At 35.7% G+C, this 24,799-nt stretch overlaps 1 protein-coding gene across 1 annotated transcript; it reads left to right on the top strand.

Annotated features, from left to right (window-relative positions):
- The first annotated feature begins 19,103 nt into the window (after nucleotides 1-19,103).
- Nucleotides 19,104-20,210, top strand: LOC149837401 (uncharacterized). Its single transcript, XM_090008028.1, has 2 exons — nucleotides 19,104-19,466; nucleotides 19,518-20,210. The coding sequence occupies exons 1-2, from the start codon at nucleotides 19,104-19,106 to the stop codon at nucleotides 20,208-20,210; spliced, it is 1,056 nt and encodes a 351-aa protein (XP_089864154.1).
- Nucleotides 20,211-24,799: the final 4,589 nt, after the last annotated feature.

The following is a 24,799-nucleotide window of genomic DNA, read 5'->3' as shown; positions in this document are numbered from 1 at the left end:
GTTTATGCCTAACTGTAGGTCAAAAATCAATATTTTTTTATGTCGACTAAATTTTCTTATTGATCCATGCACGTACGATTAAATTTAAGACCACCACAACGATCTATGTTGTGAATGTCAAATTCTTTTGAGTCTTTGGTTTTGTAGACCTCCTAAAAGGTTACCCTGGCACAAGAGCCCAAGCCAGTATGAGAAGTCCCTACCTTTCTTCTTTAGCTTAATTCATTTTGAAATCTAATAAGATAGGACTCATAATTTATTTTTTTATTTTATTAATAAAGGAGATTAATAGATATTAACATCTTATATTAAATATGGGACTTTTGTCTGTGCTCATCTATAAATAGAGGTCCTCAGAAGAAGGATTAACAGGGTTAGTTTTATCCTCCTCTCTTATTCTTATTAGAATTCTCTAATATCTCTCTATACTATCTTCTTTTTCCTTTTTGTTCTATTTTGGAGTTTTCAGTAGCCATTAAAGTTGTTCAAAGGTGCTAAGATGGGAGACAAAGGTGTTAGTTCATCTAAGAATACTATTAAGATATGATTCATCTTACTTATAATCATAGATCGAATACAAACATATAGATCGTGCGTCTTGCCAATTCTACAGACTGATCCATGGCAGATCAGATCTAGAACAAGTTAGAAAAGGGTTTTAAAATTGTTTAAAACAGATTTAAAAGTAGATAGCAATGCCATGCTTTGAAATAGACTTAAAAATATGCATTTAGTAAAACTATGCCTGAACCGCCAAACCGAGAGATCAGGTAGTGTGAAACACATAGTTTCATGTTCCTACATAATTTAAGATTGTCATATCCTTTTTTTCAGCATGATTGAATGAATATTTATTTTCTTTCATGTGTTTACAATATGAATCATATTTTTGCAAATTTATTTCATGTGTTCTATGATGATTTTGCATGCTAGCATCTTAAACTAGATATTATGTGCATAAATCATGAGATATATTGATAGTATAGAATCCTATGATATTTTATGATGATATGATGTTTTTATGAGTCTACATGGTGTTTAGGTACAACATATATAGTTGATGTAGGATTGAAAATCAATATTGCACATTGATGCTTGTGTTTTTTCTATATATATCATGTTTTATACTGTGATGTACATGCTGTCATGATTTTCTTAACTAACTCATTGCGAAAAAATAATTAATGCTCTGAAATCAAATCACTTTTGGCTAAATCTTTTTATGAAAACCTTCTAGACATCTGGAAGGTGTCTCAAAAAAATATTAGGCTCTAGTGGTAATACGAAATTGAGAGTTATGACTGATGCAACACAAGACAAAAATTGTGTCTGGTGTGTAGAGAAAATTTTGATAGTCGATTTTATAGAAACTTCAATAAATCAATAGCTTGGTGTTTATGGCTGATTTTTTGATATGTTATAATTATTATATGGAGAAATCTGAGAAAAATAATAAAAAATTAGATTCATTAGCTGAGAATCCCAGAGTCTCACACAAATCATGTGAAAGTCAGGATTCTGCAAAAAATCTGGATCTAGAAGTACCTGAGATAGGGCCTGGTCCAGAAAATTTAGAAAATTGATATGATGGAGTTTTTCAATGAAATCACATGATTTTGAAAGCTAACATGTATATCTATCCCAAGAAAAATTGAGAAATTGAAACTTCCTCTGGATTGAGGTTGATGTCAATTTCTGTAAGAAACTAATTTTTGTATTGTTCTGTCAGAGTAGAAAACAGGTTTAAGTCCATGATTTGTTGCAATCAAACAAAAATATATTTTGATGATCTGTCACTTGGGTATGAAAACTAACAATTGAGGGTGTGACTACAAGGTTTGGTAGATCTAATTATGTTTTGTGTGTTTACGAGCTTTTGATAATATATGTATGACTTGAATGACGTACGTAGGAAATATGTATGCTTAAGGTTTAGATGTTTCATATTATGAAATACACATATTTTGAATTATAAGGTATAATTGATTTAATAATCAAATACACATGCTTCAAGGTTCAATTTATGAACATGTGGATTTTAAATAATATGAAATGCGATATTACATGTGGCTATGTTATGATGTCAATGCGTGTGATGACGTGCTTTTATGTGATATTGAAATGACACATGAGCTGAGGTTATGAATGCATGCGATAAAAGTTTAAGTTCAATGATGGACCTATTGGGTTGTAGAACCCTATTGATATGCTAACATGTGATTACATGTTAAATTGCCATATGATTGTAACCTATGATGTGCTGCATGTTGAATGTATATGTGCTTATGCCTGAATTAGTGGATATTGACCTTATGAGTGGTTAATTGTGTTTATGCATGTATGGCAGTAGATCTATTAAGAAATTGTTCCAAAAACAAATATCTATGAGGGTGTATATGACAAAGATCGAGTGATCCGGCTAGGGTGGTAAATCTTTGTGAGGAGGTACATTGTCAAAGATCAGATAACCCACTAGGATGGTAAATGCCTGTGAGGAAGTGCATTGTCCAAGACTAGGTAATTCGACTAGGAAAAAAAATCTCTGTGAGGTTATACATTTCAAGACCAGGTGATTTAGAGTGAAACTTGTTTTCAAGATACAGTGAATTTCTGAGGATGAACACTGAAATTAAATTCTGATATACCAGAATATAGATGTATGTTTGAGATTGTTCATGTTGATTATAATATAATGTTTAGTATGAGATACTGCAGACTAGAAATCGATTTTTTGGACCGTTGTGAGTTTTTCTTGATCACAAACCGCTCTAGTTATTGCTTTTAGACTTTGAATCAATGGAAAAATTAAAATACATAGCATAATAAATACCCTATTTGATTGTTAAGTTTGAGTTAGGTTCTTGGGAGGGTACCCTTACAGGATAGAAAAAATGTAACAATGTAATAATGCATTAGATGAGGTTCACAAGTTTTTAAGTATTTCAATGAATATTGACATAAAGTCTATGCATGTCATGTATGATTTCAAGTTCATGCATATGTTGGCATATATGGATTTGTATTGTTGTGATCATGATTACTAATGATGTGGATACTGGTTTGTTACTTGAGGGTAAGAATGATTAATTCTGAAATCTTGTATGTTTGTATTTATCATCATTGTAATCATGATCCTCGTTGCATTTATATGTTGTATTAATGTCATGCTGTGAATTAATTGTTTTGAGAAAGAGATATTCTTTGTATATTTATATTCTTTTCATGCTTATGTTGTAGGGTGTTTCTTATGGGGTTGTGATGGCAGAAGGCTCAGAATGGTGCCAAGAGAGTCACATTTCTTTTGGGCTCACAGGAGGACTTGATTTGTTATTATGATTTTATTATTTCATTGAACTTGTAAACTCTGATTAAGTGAGACTAGTACTTTGATTTATTTAAATTTCATTGATGGTTGATTATGATAATTCTAGTCTTACATGTGTGTGTTGAGAACTATAAACCGTTTAAGACTTGAACCACATTTAAAAGAGTTTCCGTTGTTCTTTTTTTAAATCATGTAAAAAAATAAAATAAAAATCTAAATTTTTGGTTTAAAAAATTGAGGTGTTACAGAAAGAGTGAGGGCTGGACACACTCTCTACTTTTCTCTTCTTCCTTCTTTCTCAACTTTCTTTTCTTCTTTTGAGCTACATATTTCTCTTTTGGTTTAGTGTTTCACTCAACCAAGAATCGTGTAGGGAGAGGAGCTTTTGAGGAAGGGATTTGATCATTTTGTTTCAAAGAAAAATCAGGTAAGTTTCAATATCACTTTCATATGGTTTACTCTTATTTTCTCTCTAGAACAAACATCTAATAAAGCTTTTTTTTAGTTGGATGACTCAAGTCTATTTGTAGCCAGTACTCCATGTTTGATTTTTCATTCCAGCATGTTATTACTTGGTTCAATGCTGCGTTTTAAAATATTATAATGTTATCAGTGAACATTATGGCCTTTATTTTGTTTATGCCATGGGTTACTTAAAGTTTTGAGTGGTTTGCAATAGTCTCATTTGTTTCAAAAATATAACGTTGAGTCTAGTGATTCAACATGTATTACGAGGGCTGGTGGTATGTTTTCAAAAAAAAAAAACATTAATAATGATTCACGTTTGGTCATTGTTTCTAAGGGCTGGTGGTATGTTAAAAAAAAACATCAATAATGATTAACGTTTGGTCATTGTTTCTTATAGTTCAAATATATAAAACGTTAAGTCTAGTGATTCCACGTGTATTCAGCTATTGTATTTCAAGGGCTGGCTATTAAAGGCCCGGCCTCTCTCTCTCTCTCTCTCTCTCTCTCTCTCTGTTCGGTTGGTGGTCGTATTTGAGGAACACCCAGCACCAAGGAGGTGAAGGACGAGTCGACCCCGCGTAGGTCGGCCCTCTCGCCTCCTCTTTTTGTTATTTCTTGGTTCCACGAGTGTTGTTTTCAGATTTCTCGCTTTGGGTTTTCGTGGATTGGTGTTTGAAACGATCTTAAGGAGGAGAACAGCCAAGGAACCACGCTAGAGGGCATGTCTAGCTGCATCTAGGGAGTGTGTTTGTCTGATTTTTGTGTACAAAGGTAGGCGTTGACCCCTCCCTTTGCGGTAGTGGCATGCGTTAGATCCGATTCGAGTTAGGATTTGTTTGAAGGCTGTAGTAGCTGTGAATCCTTGATAAGTGCTGACACTATGTTATGTATTTTTTATATGATATGCTAGATATAATCTAAAAAAAAAGGTATTAATATACTTAAAAAAAAAAACTTTGTTTAAACATGTTGAGACTCACTCTGAATATAGATATGTCGAAAACTATTTTTCTTACTAGTGTCGTGTGATCAGACCATGGTTTGAACCCGCGTGAGTTCAGACCATGGCCTGGACAAGTGGTTGGCGTCTTGGCAGCATCACCTTATGCAAAACTACATATAGTTTGTGTTAAATTATATATATATATATATATATATATATATATACACACACACACTTTGTAAATCAAATCAGGGGTATGACATTGAAAAAAATTTATAATATATGTATATATATTTTGGCTTAATTGTTATTCGAGACACCGATCAGATGAAGCATTGAAATCTGATCGGATTCATGTTCAAAATTTTTGTGTGGTTGAAATTAGACCAGTTATGATAACTATATTAGTCCAAGTATGGGTTTGAAAGAAAAAGGCTTTCCACCTAGAGAAAAGCATTGCCTATGAATTTCTAAACTCTGATTTACAAGTGTATACGAGCAAATATGTATATACAGTGCAAACTCATACAAATTTTGGATATATATATATGCACCTATACCTCGATAAGGTATACACATGCAATTAAATGTTTTATGAATGTTTGAAATAGCATATGTGAGCATATGTTTAGCTTTCTTATATATTTGAGCTTGATAATGATGTTATGAATGAAAAGAGCATTCATTGAAAGTCATAAGTATAAGATGCATGTAATCATTATCTTGCTTAAGTTGTGTGAATGGTTCACAGGACCTTCATCACGGTGTGATAAGCACAATTATGTAGATATTCTTAATGTTGCACTTGATATATGTTTCATGTAAGTATTGTTTTACACATTTTGAGCTCGTGAGCGAGCTGAGGTCTATTAAGAACCTGTGAGGCACATGAAGAAGTGCCATAATACATATCCACACTTGAAAATGAGTCGCCTATGTTAGTGAAGTGCTCTTATGGGCTAAAACTACATGTGCATATATGGGAATTGGTTGGGTGCACATGGTGTTGTGATTGTACCCCGAGGGGGTACCTAGGCTTATGAGCCTAGATTGGCCTCATGGATTGAGGTGCAAAATATGATAATTATTAATTGCACACCTAACCTTAATTGTAGATTTCTAGGTATTTCCTGAAAAGGGTCTATGTTACTGAATTTTCAGGCTTCTGGGTATTCCTTGAAAAGGGTCTATGTTACCAGTTTTTCTCATAGATCTATTTGGAGAGTTAGATGGTAGAGCCTCTAGTGATGTTGGGCATATAGGTTTACCTGCAATGTCACTTTGTTTTGGGAGTGAGGCATCCCATTGATCTCTAGTTACTCGGAGTTAGGGAGGCCAGGGTTTTCAATGGTGTCCTAGGTGATTACCCCATCTACTACAGTAGTGTTGGATGCATCCACTTTTAGTTGTGGTTGTCATTACGGGAATTCTCTTGATCGCAGGCCACCGGTTTGGAACCCCCAATCAGGTTGACTCTTCGAGAAAATAATACACATCTGAAGTAGCACTACTGATTGAGTGATAACTCAAGTACCACGAGTCAGGTGATCAAGATGAAACAAAGAATTAATTGTACAGTTTGAGAATTGTTATCATTGTTGATATTCATCTCATGTAATCATATCATAGATATGTGGTTGATGAATTATGTGATTTATGCAAATGTGTATTATTACCATATCATGGATATGTTGCTAAACTATGAATGTTTTTTGTTAAATTACAATATCATGAATGAGGTGATTCCTCTTACTTAAAAATCTTTATGATTATGTTATTTTAACTTACCTACTCGAAAGAGTTTGACCCTATTTTATGAGGATGTAGGTGATGATTGATGGTGCGATGGCACGACGTGGTGGCGGGGCTGGTGAACCAAAGCTCTATTGCTTTTTTGTGATCCTAGGAATGTTGAGATTTTAGTTAGACTAAAATCTTTGGATCTATAGACTTTTTGAAACTTTTTTAAATTTATACATTGGTCATGTAATTGCTTTATTTTATCGCCATTGTTAGATAGACATAAACCTTTAATCTTTGAATGTATGAGAGTCATGTTTCTTCCATGGAAAGTCTCATGTGATATGGATCTTGATCCAATTCCTAAAAAGGAAATAGATCTAGTCCTTTTTGTGTTTTCTTCCTATAACTCGCTCAGAATTGTCAAACCTATTTTAAAATAACTTTTTGCTTATTAAATAGTCCCTCTTTTGAGGTGCACCCTACTTCTTTAAAAAAAAAATCAAAAATTTTTGGGTTAGAAATTTTGGAGCTTTGGTATCAGAGCTTAGGATCTGTGTAGTAGACAAAGTTGGTTCATGGCCTATCCAGCATCTGTTCACCACATTGTGAGTATTTCTTTTTTTAATATGAAAATTATGTTCTATATTGCATATTTGCATATTGTGTAGATGGCTTGGAGGGACACATGTGACACACTCATCTAGGCCAAAATTGAAGTGTTCAATGCCCCACAACTACAAGATGAGGTCATACAAGCTATTGAGCTTAGACTACAACAACTCGTTGAGGATGTTGATATCCTAGAAGTTTATGGCACGTTGTGCAAGTGTCATAAGTGCCACGATCACATAGAAACACTCAGCCTCCTCAAAACCTAAAAATTATTCTAGTAAAGGGATTAGACAACCCGAGTCTAAGTATGCAATAACATGCTTGCATAATGTACGATATCAAAACACATTCAAACACAACCTCATATATCAATCATGTAACACACATCTTAGCAGCCCATACCATAAAAATCATGCTAACAATTAAAATAAGAGGTCAATTATATGCACAACCATTCATGCTAAGTTTTGCATCAACACAATAAATTATGCATATGCATGAACATTTACAAAATGCATGAACATATACAATATGGATGAACTTACCATTTCACTGTTGTGAGTCCTTCATGCATGAATAACTTCTTATCTTCACTTATTATTTTACTGCTTAAATGATGCATGGCATGTTCTATTTATATGCAACTCACAATCTTGTTTTACTTGTCAATATATGTCTGCAAGTACAATATAGACTCTCTAAGATAGAGGTAGGACTCAGGTTTGTATATTTAAGCAATTGTGTCTTATTAACTTGCGTGACGCCCCAACTGTGACTACTCTAGAGAAGAAATATAATTTTATAGGGAGAGTTTTCAACTCCTACAACCTGATATATTAAATTTTTTATATGAGTCTTACCTACCACACCGCAAACAAATCATGGTAGTTTTCCCGGTTATGGGTCTTATAGATGGGCGACAAAAGAAACCTTTTATATTAAGCCAATATTCTACAAAACTGTCAGTACCAAGCTTACTCTCTCAATAAGCCGTAAGAGAATTCATTTTATTTTGATTTCTTAATTAACTATTTTGTTGATTGTGCTAATGCAAACATGAAAACATATTCAGGGTTCATATGCAATAATATTCATGGCACTCTATGTATGTCTTCGTTTAGACCCTACCATAAAATCAATACAATAATGCAATCATTATACATTTACACAGTCAAGGTAGGTTAATCATTGATATTTATGCATGCCCAATTCAATCAATAATAAAATGCATTCGGTTAACATGCATATCAGTCTAATATCTCATTTTAAGCATCAATAAATATCTGTACAAAGTAAAATATACAACCCGGCATCAACACATGCTATATTGTGCAATTTGAATCCTTGTTAACTCGATTTTGAAAAACCCACCAAAAATCACAGCAACTGTATTTAATTCTCAACATTTTACTGGGATTGTCCCATCATCTTAGGAACATAGTCCAAAAAATAGAACTGCAAAATTAATTTTAATAAAATAAGGACAATTATGCGATTGGACCCTGGTCAGAAAAAAATATCAGACAGATCCTATCAATTGCAAAAATTTATTCTGGATTGAGAAATTTTCTAAGATTTACAGAAAAATCTTTTGAAAAACTCCTTTTTACATAATCTTGTTATGTATGTTACCTTTTATTGAGATTTTTCATAATTTATTTTTATCAGTTTTGATTAAGGTTTTAGAGCTTTCAAAATGTTTGGTCCAAACAATCCTCCTAACATGGTAGAAAACCTGTGGTATATTGCAATGGATATTTTAGCCTCAAAATCGAACCAAGCGGGATGGAACATGATTCTAAATTCAAGCTCTGGATGTGTAAAATACTCAAGTATTTTTTTTTATTTATTGACCTCATTTTCATAGATATGTCGATTTATTTCTGAAATTGATTAGAACAAAAAATGAGGACAAAATAATCAAGATTCAAACTCATGCAAGATCTATTAAGCAAGAAGAAGAATTATGGTGAAACTCATACAATAATAATTTTTGGATGCTCTAAACACACTTATAATATCATAAAACATATCTTTAATCATATTTATTCTAATCTTGCTAAAACATTAACATTCATAATCCAAGAATTACAAAACCTTCATAGAATATCTCAAATACAATTTCATCTTTGCAAGAATCATAAGAAACATAAAAACAATATGAAATCATAGTTTATTTATGCAATAACATGTTTAATCATGTTACGTGATCATGTATCATTTTTATGCATAATTTCATACATTTTCATGCATGATCATGTGCAATAATCACTTAAAATGCTTGTTTACGAAGATTTTCATTGATTTTCATCAAATTACAATTTTATCCCTTTTAAGTAATTAATTAAGTTTTTGGAAAATACTTTTAGAAAATGGAGTTATTTGAAATATATGAAAAATATATGGACTCTTTTTGAAAAATCTTCCAAAAACCTAATTAAAGTATTATAAATAGGAGGCTTAGAGCAAGAGGGGGGCATCTCCCACCATGATATTCACGTCTCTCTCTCTTTCTCTCTCTCTCTCTCGTTATCCTTTCTTTCTCTCTTCTCTCTCTTCTCTCTCTCTCCCAGTCGACTTCTTCTTCTTCTTTCTTCTTTCTTCTTTCTTCTTTCTTCTACTTCTTTTCTTCTTCTTCTTTCTCTTCTCTACCTATTTTCCTCACCGGCATCTTTTTCTTCTTTCATCAAGGGGTGCAGCGTGACAAGCACATATCATGGAGATGCCACTCTTTTCTCAAACCATCCGTCGGAAGCGGATCGTATGGTTTGCTTCTTCTTCTTCTTCTTCTTTCTTCTTTCTTCTACTTCTTTACTTCTTCTTCTTTCTCTTCTCTACCTATTTTCCTCACCATCATCTTCTTCTTCTTTCATCAAGGGGTGCAGCGTGACGAGCACATATCGTGGAGATGCCACTCTTTTCTCAAACCATCCGTCGAAAGCGGATCGTATGGTTTGCTTCTTCTTCTTCACCCCCTTTTCCATAGTTTTTAGGATCATGGCATGTATCGTTTTTGAATTTTTATCATCATCATCATTATTATGATTGCATAAGCATAGTGTGTTCTTTATTCTTTTATTTAGTGTTTTTGCATATTTGATCTATTTGCAGATTTTTCAATTTTGTTTTGTGAAAACAAAAATAACATATAATAGTTCATAGTTTCTTGCATAAACTGCCTTACGGTCTGCATGATATTTATCTTGTTCTTTGGTTTGCAAGTGATTTTCACGAGTTATCTAATCATCCTGACCTACCAAACATGATCATGTCATGCAGAGATACACCCAGTGTGTATTCCTTGTGTTGGACCTGATCATGTTCAACTATGGGAAGTCCAACAGATCGTATGTAATCGGCAGCCATACACATATTCTGATTATTTTAGTTAGTTGTATAGTCGATTTGTATGTCTTGATAAGTCTGCCCAACCTTGTATACACAGAACCAACCTGCATGCACATCGAGTTCATCGCTGTGAAGTGCAAAGGTTAGCATCAAATCAAGAGTATTTTGGCCAGACGTTGTTTACCGTTTGTTGGAGCTTTGCTATTTAGCGTGGTTTGACTAAAGAAATATATATATATATATATATATATATATATATATATATATATATATATATATATATATATATATATATATATATATATATATACTTGCTGAACCATGAAACTAACACATTATCTTAGCAGGTCCAAGAGCATGACCAGAGGTGTCATTGTCAAGATTTAGTGGCATCGGTGTTTTGTAGTTTAATGGTAGAATAGTTAATTCTTTTATCTTGTTTTCATTAGTCAATTAGAATAGATTTAATTAATTCTTTTGCATCATGTAATTTGATTGATTACTTATTGTTACTTGCTTTGATTAACTCAAGTATTCATTAGATCAAATAGAATTGATTCATATTATTCGGTCGCTTAGGTTAGTCAATGTTAACTTACACATTTTCTTGATTCAATTTGCTAAGTGTCATTTGATCATTTCAAGTCCTTAGTGTTAACGTAGTTAGTTAGGTTGTTATTCTAATTTATCTTTTAGTAAATTTGCTTCATATTAGTTCATGTTAGTTACGTAGTTAGTTATACTATTTTGTCTTGTAGTGGAGTTTGTCTTTTATATTAGTTTGTTTAGTGTTTTGTTATTTTTCTTCATACTAACCTGTGATTTTCTAGTAGTTTTCTTTTGTATTTTTGTGTGATTGTTATCGTCGCAAAATTTTTCCCCGCCTTCCCTTTCCTTGCGGAAGAGAGAGAGAAGGAAATGATTTTGCGCTTCAAACTTGACCGGATTTTGGAAAATGTTTTGAAATACTCGCCTCCGTTTTGAAAATTGCGGGAAAATCCATGGGATGGGGCTCGACCTGTTGGTACGAGGTTTGACCGTTCCTGCCGCCTTTAACAGGGGTAATCGAACCAAGGACCAAAATTGTGCTTGACTTAGTTAAATCATTAAAATCATGTTCTATCCTAAATGCACAGAGAATTCAGGCATGTGCTATGAGGTTTTGGGAAAATGCAGCTTGGGAAAACATGATGTATGCTTGGAAAATATTTGGAGTTGAAAAGATTCTCTCAGGAAAAAGCTGAAAGTCAATTTCTCAGGAAAACTCATGTGAAAAAGGGTTTTTGAAATCACGGGAAAGTTCATGAAGTTGTGGAAAAATCATGAATGGTTGAAAATCCTGGGAAAATGGAAGTGATTCTTGAGAAAAGGGTGAACCTTTGAAAAGGGAAACACTTCTTAGGAAAACTTGGACTTTGAGAGTTTTCTTAGGAAAATGATGGAAAATTTATAGGAAAACTCATTGGAGAAGGAAATTCAAAACTTGGGAAATCGAGATCCTGAGAATTTTACCTTTTGAAACACTTGAAAATCGATTTTTTGATCTTGGAGAAATATTGAAAAACTCCTTTGAAGCTCTTAAGAAAATATCATTTTCCAGGGAAAACTGTGGAAAACTTATCTTTGGAAAACCGATTTTGGAAAATTCTTAGAGTTTCTTGAGAAATCGATTTTCTTGAAAATGACATTTTCTTTTTGAGAAAATCATAAGAAAACCAATGAGTTCATGATGCAAATGATATGAATGAAAGAATGCACTTTGAGGGGTTTTCTAAGAAATTTGTTGGAAAATGTGCATTAAGTCAAAATAAATCCTTCACATATTCTGACTGTGGCCATGAATATGTTCAGAGTTTAATTGATTTAATGCACAATGCTTTGAAAATGTTGGAAATATGATGTGCATTTTAAGATAGCCTAAGAGTGTAGGCTCAATGTGACTAGTAGAAAGATGGTGGATCTGGGTCTCGTCCATATTCCGACTAGGGCCGTAAATATGGATTCCACCGAGTTCATCAACTCCCTAAGAGTTGGTGCACGTGCCATTCGTGAACATCCATAGTGCTTTTGAAATAACAATGCATGAATCATATAAGCAGGATATTCATAAATTCAAACTATATGATATGCATCCTAGCCTAAGCAGGAAATTAACTCTCTTATTCCAAAATTTACATTATTACATCACTAAATAAAGGAAATAAAAGAAATTTGCAGACTTCAGCTCCTTCTTTTGATTGTTCCTGTCGAACTTGAAATAGGGTTAGCTCAAATATGTGGGTTTTTCCAAGATTTTCCAATAATATTATGAAATTATTGGATTTAAATGGATATAAACCCTATTCTCATGCTTCCTTGATATTTGAAATGATGTAAATGCAGAGAATTCAGTGGAAAACAGTTTGAAATTCGGAATTGGGGTCAAAATGACCAAATACCCCTAAAATTAAAGTTACATCTTTAAAATCAGGGTTTTTTGAAGGAAAACTTGGTAAAATTGAGATTTCGAAATTCAAATTGAATCCAATGATGATGAAATGCAGTATGAGGCATGATGACATGCTGCTAAACACATTAGGACTGTAAAATCAGAATTTGACATTTTGCAATTTATCCAAAATAACGAATTTCGCTTGTTTTTCACTTGGATCTGGGTCCTACGGGACCCTGTTTTGGTATTATGGCTAATCCGAACCTCAAATGGATTCCAAATTGCACCAAATTCGGTATGAAGTATCTACTTACTCTGATAAACAACCTAGAATGCTAAAAATTACGAAATGATATGATTTAAATGCTAAAATTTAAAGAAAGTCCTAAAAGGGTGGATTTTGCCAATGGATCCGAACCAAATGCAATGCTTAATATGATAGTGCAAGATTTACATCATGAAAACTTCTGATATTTTGCAGACTGTTAAAGGACTCGAAATGGAACATTTTTGGTTTTTACAGCCTTGGGATTTGAGCCATGGTGAGTTCAATAACAGAGATTTGGTTCTGACAGAGGTAAAAATTGACCTGATCTAACATAAAATGCTAAATAAATAGAAAAATGACATGGAAATTTCTAATATTTAACGGAGCTACTCACGACATCTATATGGACAACTTTCATGTTCATGACTTTGGCATTGGATAAACATAAACATGGATAAAAATATAACTTTTTCTGCCTAAATCAACAGGACAGACAAATGTGACAAAACAGAGGACTGACAAGAAAAATCCGAAGCAGGTATCAACACTGTTATAAAAATCACAGGCTTTCAGATGCAAACAGAGGACACCTCGGACATAACTTTCATTTTTTACAGTTTTGGATTTGGAGCAACACACAAAGAGAAGCCATAGCCCTAAGTCGATCCAATATCTCAGAGGCCCAAATCAGGCTCTGACACGTGTCCCGAACTCTCGGTTTTTTTCAGACATAAAACAAAATTATAAAAAACTGATAAAATCGTATTACAAACTAGACATTCTCCCGAGTTCAGAACATTTTTCGGATCTCCCATGAGGGATATCTCGATTTTACAAGTCGGCAAATGATTTTCAAAACTCATCCCGAGTAACAAAACCCGACTTGCCATTTTGAACGTTTACCGCAGTAAACAAATTCAAATGCCTCCGAATTTTTGGCACAATTCTAGGGACACCTAAGGGAGCATTCCGTGATTTTTTTGAGATTTGTAATAAAAAATAAATGCATGAAATGATGTGTGGACTGACTGACAAAAACAGAGAACTAGTGAAAATGAGCAGAATTGAAATAAATGCTAAATTAATCCTAATTAATTCATGAAACATGCTAAATTAATGAAATAAAATGCAAATTAAACCTAGCTAAATGCATGAATGCTAAAAATCATCAAGGAATCATAATTGAATATTTTTATGTATGTCGTTTTATGAGAATAGCTCAATCCATCTCTCGGATGAGCTCTTTCTTCAAACGACTCCCGAATCGAATTATGGAATCAAATCAATGGGAAAAGAAGTGCACCTTGCTTCGTTACGCAGCGTAGAAGCTCTTGAAAGGGGCGACTATCATGAGCTTCCTTCGTCCTTCGTTCCGGGCTTCGAATGATTCACCAAAATCGACCTATGCTTGAGTCGAATTGACCACTACACGAACTTTACTGCACCTTCTCCAATGAGCCAAAGGGGGCGTGATTTTCAAAGTTCAAAATCAGTCTTTCAGGAGGGCTAGGTCAAATTTACAAGTTCACAAGAGTGGTCCCACTATGCTGGGCGTGGAGCCTTGTTTTTATAGATTTTCTAAAAAAATTGAATTTTAAACAGGCTCAATCTGAGCCCTCCATGTGGCGCCATCTCAGGGGTCCTATTTTGATTTTTGAGAAAATAAAAAATGAGAATTTTGTGGGTGAGACACCTCAGCAGGATTTGAAATTTTTCAAAAATTGGTTTGCTTGATTTTCTCTGCAGGAAGCTCTCAGATGGCGCCACCTCAGAGGGTACTCTCTTGGAGTTTGAATTTCAAAATCACCTTTTGTAGGGAGTCCTCAGGTGGCGCCACCTCAAAAGGGCTATTTTTATTAAAAGAAATAAAATAAATACAAAATGGAGCCAAATGGAGTTCTGGAATGGCGCCACCTCAAAAGGTGTTCTGAGGTGTAAAGTTGGAACAGTAGGGGCATGCCATGTGGCGCCACCTCTAGGGAGTTCAAATGTTTGAAATTTTGCTTTTTCTGCAGGAAAGGAGATCTGGACATGTGGCGCCCTCATAGGCCATCTGGAAAAATCAGAGCTCTGGATTTGCGCCACCTAGGAGGAGATTTGAATATTTGAATGGTTTGCTTTTTCTGAAGAAAGCCAAGAGTGACATGTGTCTCTTACTTTTCTGAAAAGAGTAGGGAGAAGACATGTGTCCTCTACTTTTTCTGAAGGAGGTAGAAGGAGACATGTGTCACCTGCTTTTTCTGAAAAAAGCAGAGAATGACACGTGGCAGAGGGGAGAGAAGGAGGCTCAAGCCATGTGGCGCCATCTCAGACAAGATGAAAAAGGTAGAAGTTCAGGATTTGCGCCACCTATGGAGATTTTTGAATATTTGAATTCTAGCTTTTTCTGGAGAGAGCAGGAAATGACACATGTCTTCTACTTTTTCTGAGAAGAGCAGAGAATGACACATGTCACCTACTTTTTCTGAGGAAATGAGAGATTGACATGTGTCCTCTGCAGGAGACACACTCCAAATGGCGCCACCTCAGAGGAGACAAGCCTACCTTTTCTGGAGGAATTTAGGAGTGACATGTGTCTCCTACTTTTCTGAGAAAAGTAGGGAGACATGTGTCAGGCTACTTTTCTAGAAGGAGGGAGAGGTTGACATGTGGCCCCTGCAGGAGACATACTTCAAGTGGCGCCACCTCAGAGGAGACAAGCTCCACTTTTTCTAGACAGGACAACCTATGACACTTGGCATCTCCTGGTAATCTTGGAATGACACATGGCGTAGGATGGATAGGGTGACACATGGCAGATAAATGGGATGACATGTGGCGGCTTCTTAGGGTAGCCCCACACTGACACTTGGCATGGAAATGGGAGGAGAGAGCAAAGACAAGTGGCACCAATCCAGGGAACAAGGCTCCTATATTTTTGGGTTTTTTCAAAATTCAAATTTTCAAAAGAAAAGCTTGTGTGACACCACCTCAGTGTGGGTCCCACATTGCTTCTTTATTGCAATAAGGATAAAACAACAACTTCTTCTTTTTTTTTTAGAATTTTCATAAAATCTGGACTAATTGGTAAAACAAGAATTTTTGGAAAGAGTTGGCCCCTGTAGGGCAATTTTGTAAAAGGCAGATATTTGAAATTGTCAAAAGGGCAAAATCTGAGGTGAAGTGGCTGAAATCCATATTGAAAACTATCCAGATTATTTTCCTGAGAAAATATTTTGAAATTCAGAGTCCTGGGGGTAAAATGGGAAGAATTGATAATTTTGAAGACCCAGGGTTTTGAAATCAATTTTGAAAAGAGTTAAAAACCTGAATCTGGATTGAAAATTTTGAAATCAAGAGTTTTGGACCTCGAAATGACATGCTGTGCAGTGCAGTGATATGAAATGCTCATGCAATGATATGCAATGTCATGTCTTATGCAATAGAATCTTGAACCAAGACTTGGAGATACCTGTCTCCTGTCAGGAATAAAATTTTGAACATCTGAGCTAAAAATAGAGAAATTTTGAGAGTTGCAGATGAAATTTAGACATTTGCAAGGTCCGGGCTCAGAAAATGACCATTTTGCCCTCCGGCGAATTCAAAGGCTGAATGATGATGTTTGGTGAAAATGTCGGGAAGGTGAGTGAAAATTTGGGGTGTTTACAGTGATGTGTTTTTCTTTTTATAGAGAAGCATTTGGACGTGCGATAAATCCTCAAAAGTACCCTAAAAGAGCCCTCTGAGGTCCCTAAAAGGTCTCCTCAAAAGACCCCTCAAAGACCCCTCAGAGAGCCCTTCACAAAACCAAGAAACCCTCCAAAGAAATGAAAGATTATAGCAACAACAAGAGGGAAGCAGGAGATGATAAAAAGAGACAAGAAGCTCAAGCACTGAAGACCATTTTTCCCTATTTATAGCTTAAGATTTTATTTATTTATTCACTTAGGTCTGTAATAAAACCACTTAATTCTTTGTTTAAGCCCTCCACATAGGGTCTCACTCTCTTAGCTTATTTATTTAATTAATTCTTTTTTTTAAGGAAATAAAGAGTAGTTTAGCTTTCCTGTGGAATACAAAGTATTTTTTTTGTTCCCTGAGTTTGACCCGGACTTTACCACTAGTGTGAACTGATTTTTATGATTGGTGCATGGTTTGCACAAACATTTTTATTGAAAATATATTTTTAAAATGCTTTATTGAAAAGTTGTATCAATTTTTTGGCACCATTGTAGGAGAACGCCCATTAAAATATGAGTATTCACTTTATTGCCATTGTGTGTTCTTATTTACTTAGGTTGTTAGTTTCCCTTCTGTTATTATTTGGGACTATTTAGTTTAATTTTCTGCTAATTATTTAGAATTTTTAATTTTTTTCAGTATTTAAGTTTAGAACCACGTGTTTGCTCACCCTAGATATCAGCTTACCTTTTCTTACATGACCCACCTACTATGCTACACTTAGGAGGTAACTGCTTTTTATTGGTATCGTGCTTATAGCTTACTTTTTACAAAATATCTGTTGGGTGCAAGTGTATGGTGTTTGTTTATTTTCTTCTTTCTAGTTTTATTTTTCTCTTTACCTACTTTGTGGTTTGTTGTAGTTTGATCGCACTGCACGTTAAGTAGGTAGAAAGACTTTTACTTAGGATGGTTGTTGCACCGGTCTACCCTCAGGTGCATGTAAGGGCGACACTCGCTTGACCCCCAACTTGTTGAGATAGTTGAGGACCCTGAGTCCCTTATTAGACCGGTCCAATGGCTCAGGATCAACAGTTGACCCATCCTCTGAGGGGGTATTTCATTCTTAATAAATATATTCTTGCCTCTTGCATTGCTAGACCCGTTGTAAGAGCTTCACATTTTAAGATAAAGGCTAGCATAATCCAAATGCTTCTATTTTTTTATGGTCTGAGCAACGAAGACCCCTACTGTCATCATGATGAATTTCTCAAGGATAAAGCCAAACATTGGCTGAAGGCCTTAGATATGGTTTAAATTACCACCTGGGAATGCATGCATTTTGAGTTTCTCAAGAAGTATTTCCCAATTGGTAAGACAAACCAGTATCAAAAAGTTATCACTAGCTTCTCTCAGATTGAGGGAGAACAGTTTCACGAGACTTGAGAGAGGATAAAAGATCTTTTTCGCAAGTGCCCCCACCACCAGGTGCCTTATTGGAAACTAGTGCAGTACTTTTACGATGGCCTGATCGAGAAAGACAGGCAAATGGTTGATTCTTCGTGTGGAGGCACGTTCATGCTCAAGAGCAAGGATGAGGCATGGGCCATATTTGATACATTGAGCAAAAATACCATGCATCATGCCATGTCTTCGCGACTTAATAGGACCACACCTGTTCCTAGTGGTCCTAAGAAAGGAGGGATTTTCAAAGTTAGGTCCGGACATGAGTTGCAAATCAAAGTGGACCAGTTGACCAGGAAAGTTGATCAATTACTGATTAACCCAGTTTTGCTAAATCCAGTAAGAAAAGTGTGTGAGCTATGTGCTAGCCCTTCACACTTGGTTTCTCAGTGTTTAGTAACACCACTCTATCCTGAATTCGTTCAGGAGCAAGTGACTACTACCCAAGGTTTCGTCAAACCGGTGCACGATCCTTATGCACCCACTTATAACCCGGGATGGCAAAATCATCCTAACTTTACGTGGAGAAATCTACAAGAGCCACCCCATCTACCTCTCCAGACACAGCACAAATAGGGTAACCTCCCACAAGGTTACCCGCGACCCACATTCTCTTAGGCCCCTCCTCAACTTAGTCTGCCTTCTCCTCAGGAGCCCACATCGAGCCTATCTTTTCAGAAGAACTCGAGGCCTTTTCTGTCATTAGGCCAACCTCAATTTTCATACGTAGTCGATAGCGAAGCTAGAGACCCAGATGGGATAGTTGGTTGAGGCCTTGAACAGGCTAAGCGAGGGAAGTCTCTCTAGTTAGTCTATTGTCAACCTGAGGGGTAAAGAACCCATGCACCATGGCCTACACCTTATAGAGTCTCACCAAGAGCAGACCAACCCTATTATCACCCTTCGGAGTGGAAAGGAAATCCACCCTGCTCAGGAAAAAACTGAAGAGCTTAGTGACAGACCTATTGACCAGTCAATCTCCTCTACCAGGCCCAAGAAGAACAGGCATGGTCCATGGCCTGTGCCTTCTTCGTATATCCCTCGAGCCCCTTTTCCTCAAGCCTTAGAAAAGCCGACCAATTTTTGCAAGCAGGGGGCGCACATGCATGAGATGCTTGACATGTTCAAGCAGATTCACATAAACATCTCCCTGCTTGACGTCATCCAGCAAGTGCCTGCTTATGCAAAGTTTCTTAAGAACTTTGTACACAGAAGAAAAAATTGAGGTCATTGCCCAAGCTTCTTGACTGAGCAGGTGAGCTTCGTGTTTGGGCACCAAGCCCCACCCAAGCTCAAGGATCCCGAGGCACCAATTATCTCGTGTGTTATAGGAAACATTTCTATCGAGCCTACATTGCTCGATCTTGGGGAAAGTGTGAACATATTGTTGGGTTTCTTTTATGACACCTTTGGGATTGGGGATTTAAAGCCTATGACTACAGTCTTGCAGTTGGCTGACAAGTCTACCAAGCATCTGAAAGGAATCTTGAAAGACATGTTAGTCAAACTTGAGGACTTCTATTTTCCTGTTGATTTTCTTGTTCTGAACATAGAGGGCATTGATGTCGCTCACCAGATCCCCATCATTCTGGGCAGACCATTCTTGTCCACTACTCATGCTCGTATTGATTGTCATACTAGAAAGATGGATGTTTCTTTTGGCAATAAGCATTTGTACTTACATATCTTTGATCCTACCAACAGAGCGACAGGATATGACGACTGCTTCCAGGTGATAGACGTCAAAGGAAAACATTCTGATCCACAATTGGATGCATATAGATGCTCGGTTTGTGGCTCTCCATCCTTTGAGATTAGCCTCCACATAGAGACTAAGCTCGTTCTTAGCAGTCTAGAGAGTCATCTTAGGGTACATAGGGGTAGAGTTGAAGGAAACATAGTGAGCAGGGTCATAGATGTGACCATTTTCCTTAGACCTCCTGATTGAGCATGAATTCATGTCCATTGATCTCATTGAATGATGAAGAGAAACCAGAGATCCATCTGGCTGAGGACGTAAAACTTAGCGCTTTATAGGAGGTAGCCCATATTTGTGATGTACTATTAGTAGTCTTAGTAGTTTTTTTGTTTTTAGAAAGTTTTATTTTTTCATAAGTTAGATGTCAGATTATGTATGTATTGCATTTTTGGCATGTTTTTATGAGTTGCATAACAGATAGACAAGTGAAACCTATGCAGAGCCATTCGGATGCCATATCAGGTAAGGTTCCACAACGTGGATCACGTAACTTCTACTACTTCTCTCTCATTTATTGTCATTCTCATATGCATTCACTCATTTTCATGCATGCATGGGAGAGTGCCACTGAGGACAATGTCATTCAAGCATGGGGGAGGGTGTAGTTTGCACACCCAAAATTTTTATGTCTTTGTACTTGCACTTTTGATGACAAAACATAAAAATTGAGCTTTTAAGGAATGAGTTTGACCTTATATGAGTTCTTTACATAATCTAATATTTTTAGAGAATTTTTAAGCCCCACAAAAAAATTTGCTGACACTGATCTAAAAAAATATGGTTATTTATGTGGATTTCAAAAAAATGGCGATAGATGCATGTTGGAGTTTATTTTGAATCATAAGTATGAATATGCACAGTTTTATTTTTTTGAAAACTAAGCAAATGAACAACATTTAAAAGAAGAGCTCAAAAAGTGAAAAGAGCATATGTTTAGTTGTTTGATTTTTTTGTATTCCCTAGTAGCTGGACTCAAACACAAGTTAAAGTGTTTTATTCCCATGTTGAAAAAGATAATGAAGGAAATCACTTCTTTGTCTAAGTTAATATCTGTGGCCTATTGTATTCAAGCAAGTAGAGCCTGAAGGGTGTTTACACCTGGTGCTATAAAGCCATCTCGTTTGGGAGCCATCAGCTCGAAAGCCCTTTACATGAACCTTATAGAGAGTCTAATAGATATCGACATTGCATATGACAGAAAACAGACTATACGTAAAACTATGGAAATGAAAGGTCAAGTGACTTGAGCAATTAAGTTCAAGGGATATTTTATATCTGGTGCCCTGAGGTCATCTTGCCTAGGGGTCATTGACCCAAAGCTCGTTACATGAGTCATGAAAACTGAAAATTTGATATAGTGCACAACAAAAAGAAAGAAAAAGTATGAAAATTTGAAAATCTGGAAAAAAAGAAAATAAAGAGCATAAAAGAAAAAGTTCACTGCTTAGGAATAAGTATTGAGAAAACCTGTACAGAAAACATGAGTGTGGATTAGTAAATAATGCATGCACATATTTGATTTTTTGATAATAAAGCATAAATGATTATGGTTTTTCTTAGAAAAGTAAAAGAAAAGTTTTACTCTGTGGTGGCATGTAAAAGACTAGTTGTGTTTTGAAAGTATAATGGCATGAAATGTTTGTGAAAACAAAATCTTTATGATGCAGAGCATCCTGAAGATCCAAGCTTTGAAGATGAATTGGATCCAAATCCAATTCCCAAGATCTGATCTAGGATGCGATCTATGGCAGATCCAATCGTGTAGGACTATCTGGATCCAATTGGATCTCTACCAACCCAAATCCATATTGAATATCACATTTCAAATTCTGATTTATATTGCATTTATTTTCTCAGAGATTGTAATTTTGTTTTTCAATTTCATTTTGTCATATTAAGGAATCGTATTAAATATATATATATATATATATATATATATATATATATATATATTAGGTGTCGGATTCTATGGATTCGGATAGTTCTAGTGCCTTATAGGATTGTTTTGCGGCACTAGAGGGTGTATGGGGTACTCAAGATAGTTTTTCTTTTTTTTTCAATTTAGAAACCCAATGTCGTGAAGGGTTTTCAGATCAAAAGCATTATTTAGATATTGAATCTTATCCAAGACCCACTTCAACCCAAGCCATAGATGAAGCCACCTTGGTTGGACATTAATAGCGTGCATTTGAATGTGGTTTGACCGTAGTAAGTCAAAAGGGTTGTTGGAAGATATAATGATTGCTCCAAACCCCACACATGCATTGGGCAAGTGGGTGGCAACCTTAGAGGAAGACCTCTCTTGTGTGTGATTGGAGAAAGTGGGTAGCATCATCATTATACCCTTCAGCAGAGCTTAATATCCCATGGGGGTCGACCATGGAGTGGGTCTTTCTGTTTTTTGAGAAAGAAATTTGAAATGGTGATAAGGGAGGGGAAAATGTTATTTGAAGGGTGAATATAGTCCTGGTATTTTGGCCGTATCTTCCTAAATATTGGTCCAAATTGCATGATATTTAGCTTTATGAAAAGCTAAGATTCTGATCTACAAGTTTATTTTTTATCACTTGGCTTGATTCTGCTCGGTTAAGCTGATAAAATCCATGACAAGAAGTTTATGGGTGATGGGTTGTGAGGGATCCTAGTGAGTGTGAGAAGGAAATGAAGAAGGTGAGTGTGTGAGTGAGAAGGACCTTTGGTGAGTGTATTTTGGTGAAGAAGAAAGGAGATTGAACTGGTGAGGAGGGTCACGGTCGCTGCAGCTGGAGGAGTTGACGCATTCAAACCATCCTACTGTGTCTCCATTGACATTTGCAAGCTTTGTTTGCCTTTTCAAACCCTTGGTTCTTATATTTTGAACTTGTTAATTTTGATTCTCTCAGCATGCAAGCACTTGGCTTATGTTCATGAATGGAAGTTTGAGTTTTAGGTTTATATGTTGTTTGAAAGTAGATTCCAACAATCTGCAAAACTCGTGATTGCTTACTCTTTTATTTCCTGTCAAGAATCAGATTCTCGGTTCTGGAGTTGTCAGAGACAACTCCAAAGAATCGACTGTATCTGCTAAGGTACTGGTTCGATTTTGGTGTTCTTGTGCTTCCTAGAAAGCTAAGACATGGACCTATAATATTTCTGTTGAGGTCATGGCCTGATTCGGCCGGCAGGGTCTCAGAAATTCTCTGTCAAGCAGTTGGATGGACAAAATTTGTTAGATCCTGTCCCATCCAGAACATTGTGAATAGTGTTCTGTATTTTGGGGATTTCTCATGATTCTTTCCATAAAAATCTGATCTGTTTAATTCTGTAGAAAGCTAAGACAAAGATCTAAATTTTTCATGTTTTTTATTTTAATTTATTCAGTCTGCAAGTAGTCCAAAAAAAGTCTTTGTTTCTGGACTTTTCTTAAGTTTGAATATAATATTCACTGCTAGAGCATTTTGTGTATGTCTTCATAATTTTTTTGAATATCTGACTATGTGTGAGGTGAGATCAAAATCCAAAAGTTAGTATGGTTAGATAACATCCGTCATCACCATAGTGAAATTTGGGGTTTCTTCTAAAACCCTCATCTGAATGCTCGAATCTGGGGCGATTCGCGTGGCCAACTAAAACCCAATTAGTAGGTTAGGCTAGTTAAAAACTAGTTTATCAGGGATTTTAAAATTTAGTAGCAGCGCGTAGGATTGCTCAAAAATTATGAGCCATAGCTTTTTGGAAAGTTATGAGTCAGACCTTTAGTTTGTCTATTGGGAGTTTTCTCAAACTCTATCATCTAAGGAGTCAAAAGCCTCTTCAAATAGGCTGTCACCCAAACCTGAAGAGCCTGTCACAGATTTGACTATCAGTCCTGGTTTTGAGTCTATGGAGCAGACGTTCCTAGTCCGAATTCAGTGATTTTGGATTCATTAGAAAGGTGTGTGAGTCTCGCACAACTTTTCTTTGGACCGCCTCTGTGGAAACAGAGCGCACAGGTCCCAAAAATCTTGTTTCCCAGAGTCCTATTCAGACTCATTTTAGTGAAAAGCTTCTGCGCGGTTTGAGATCCGTTTGAATCTTGGATCGTGGATCAGTGCATACTAAGTTCACATCACTGTAGTTGCCTAATGATTCTTGAATTAAAATATTTATGCATACATAACATATTTGTTTGTGGGTAGCATCACTAAAAACCCTCACAAGACCTTACTCGTCCATTAGGGTAACCCAGGGGTTTAAAGTGCTTGTTGCATATTCTAAATGCAATCATGATTCCTATGAAAGTGAGTTAGGTTTCTGTTATGGTTAGTTATTGTTTTTTTTTTGCTTCAGTTTGCTCGAGGACTAGTAAACGATAAGCATGAGGGAATTTGATCGTGCATAATTTTATACATTTCCATGCATGATCATGTGCAATAATCGCTTAAAAATGCTTGTTTGCGAAGATTTTTATTGATTTTCATCAAATTACAATTTGAGCAATTTGAGCCCTTTTTGAGTCTTTTTGAGTAATTAATTAAGTTTTTGGAAAATACTTTCAGAAAATGAAGTTGTTTGAAATATTTGAAAAATATATGAATTCTTTTTAAAAAATCTTCCAAAAACCTAATTAAAGTATTATAAATAGGAGGTTTAGAGCAAGATGGGGGGGGGGCGTCTCCCACCTTGAGATTCACACCCACCTCTGTCTCTCTCTCTCTCTCTCTCCTGTCATTCTCCTTTCTTTCTCTCTTCTCCCTCTCTCCCAGTCGACTTCTTCTTCTTCTTTCTTCTTTCTTCTTTCTTCTTTCTTCTTTCTTCTT

Source organism: Nuphar pumila, chromosome 5, assembly GCF_984573655.1.
Source record: "Nuphar pumila chromosome 5, dmNupPumi1.hap1.1, whole genome shotgun sequence".
In the NCBI taxonomy this organism is placed as follows: Eukaryota; Viridiplantae; Streptophyta; class Magnoliopsida; order Nymphaeales; family Nymphaeaceae; genus Nuphar; species Nuphar pumila.
Note: the sequence above shows the minus strand (reverse complement) of the source record. Positions and strands in the feature narration are given on the sequence as shown.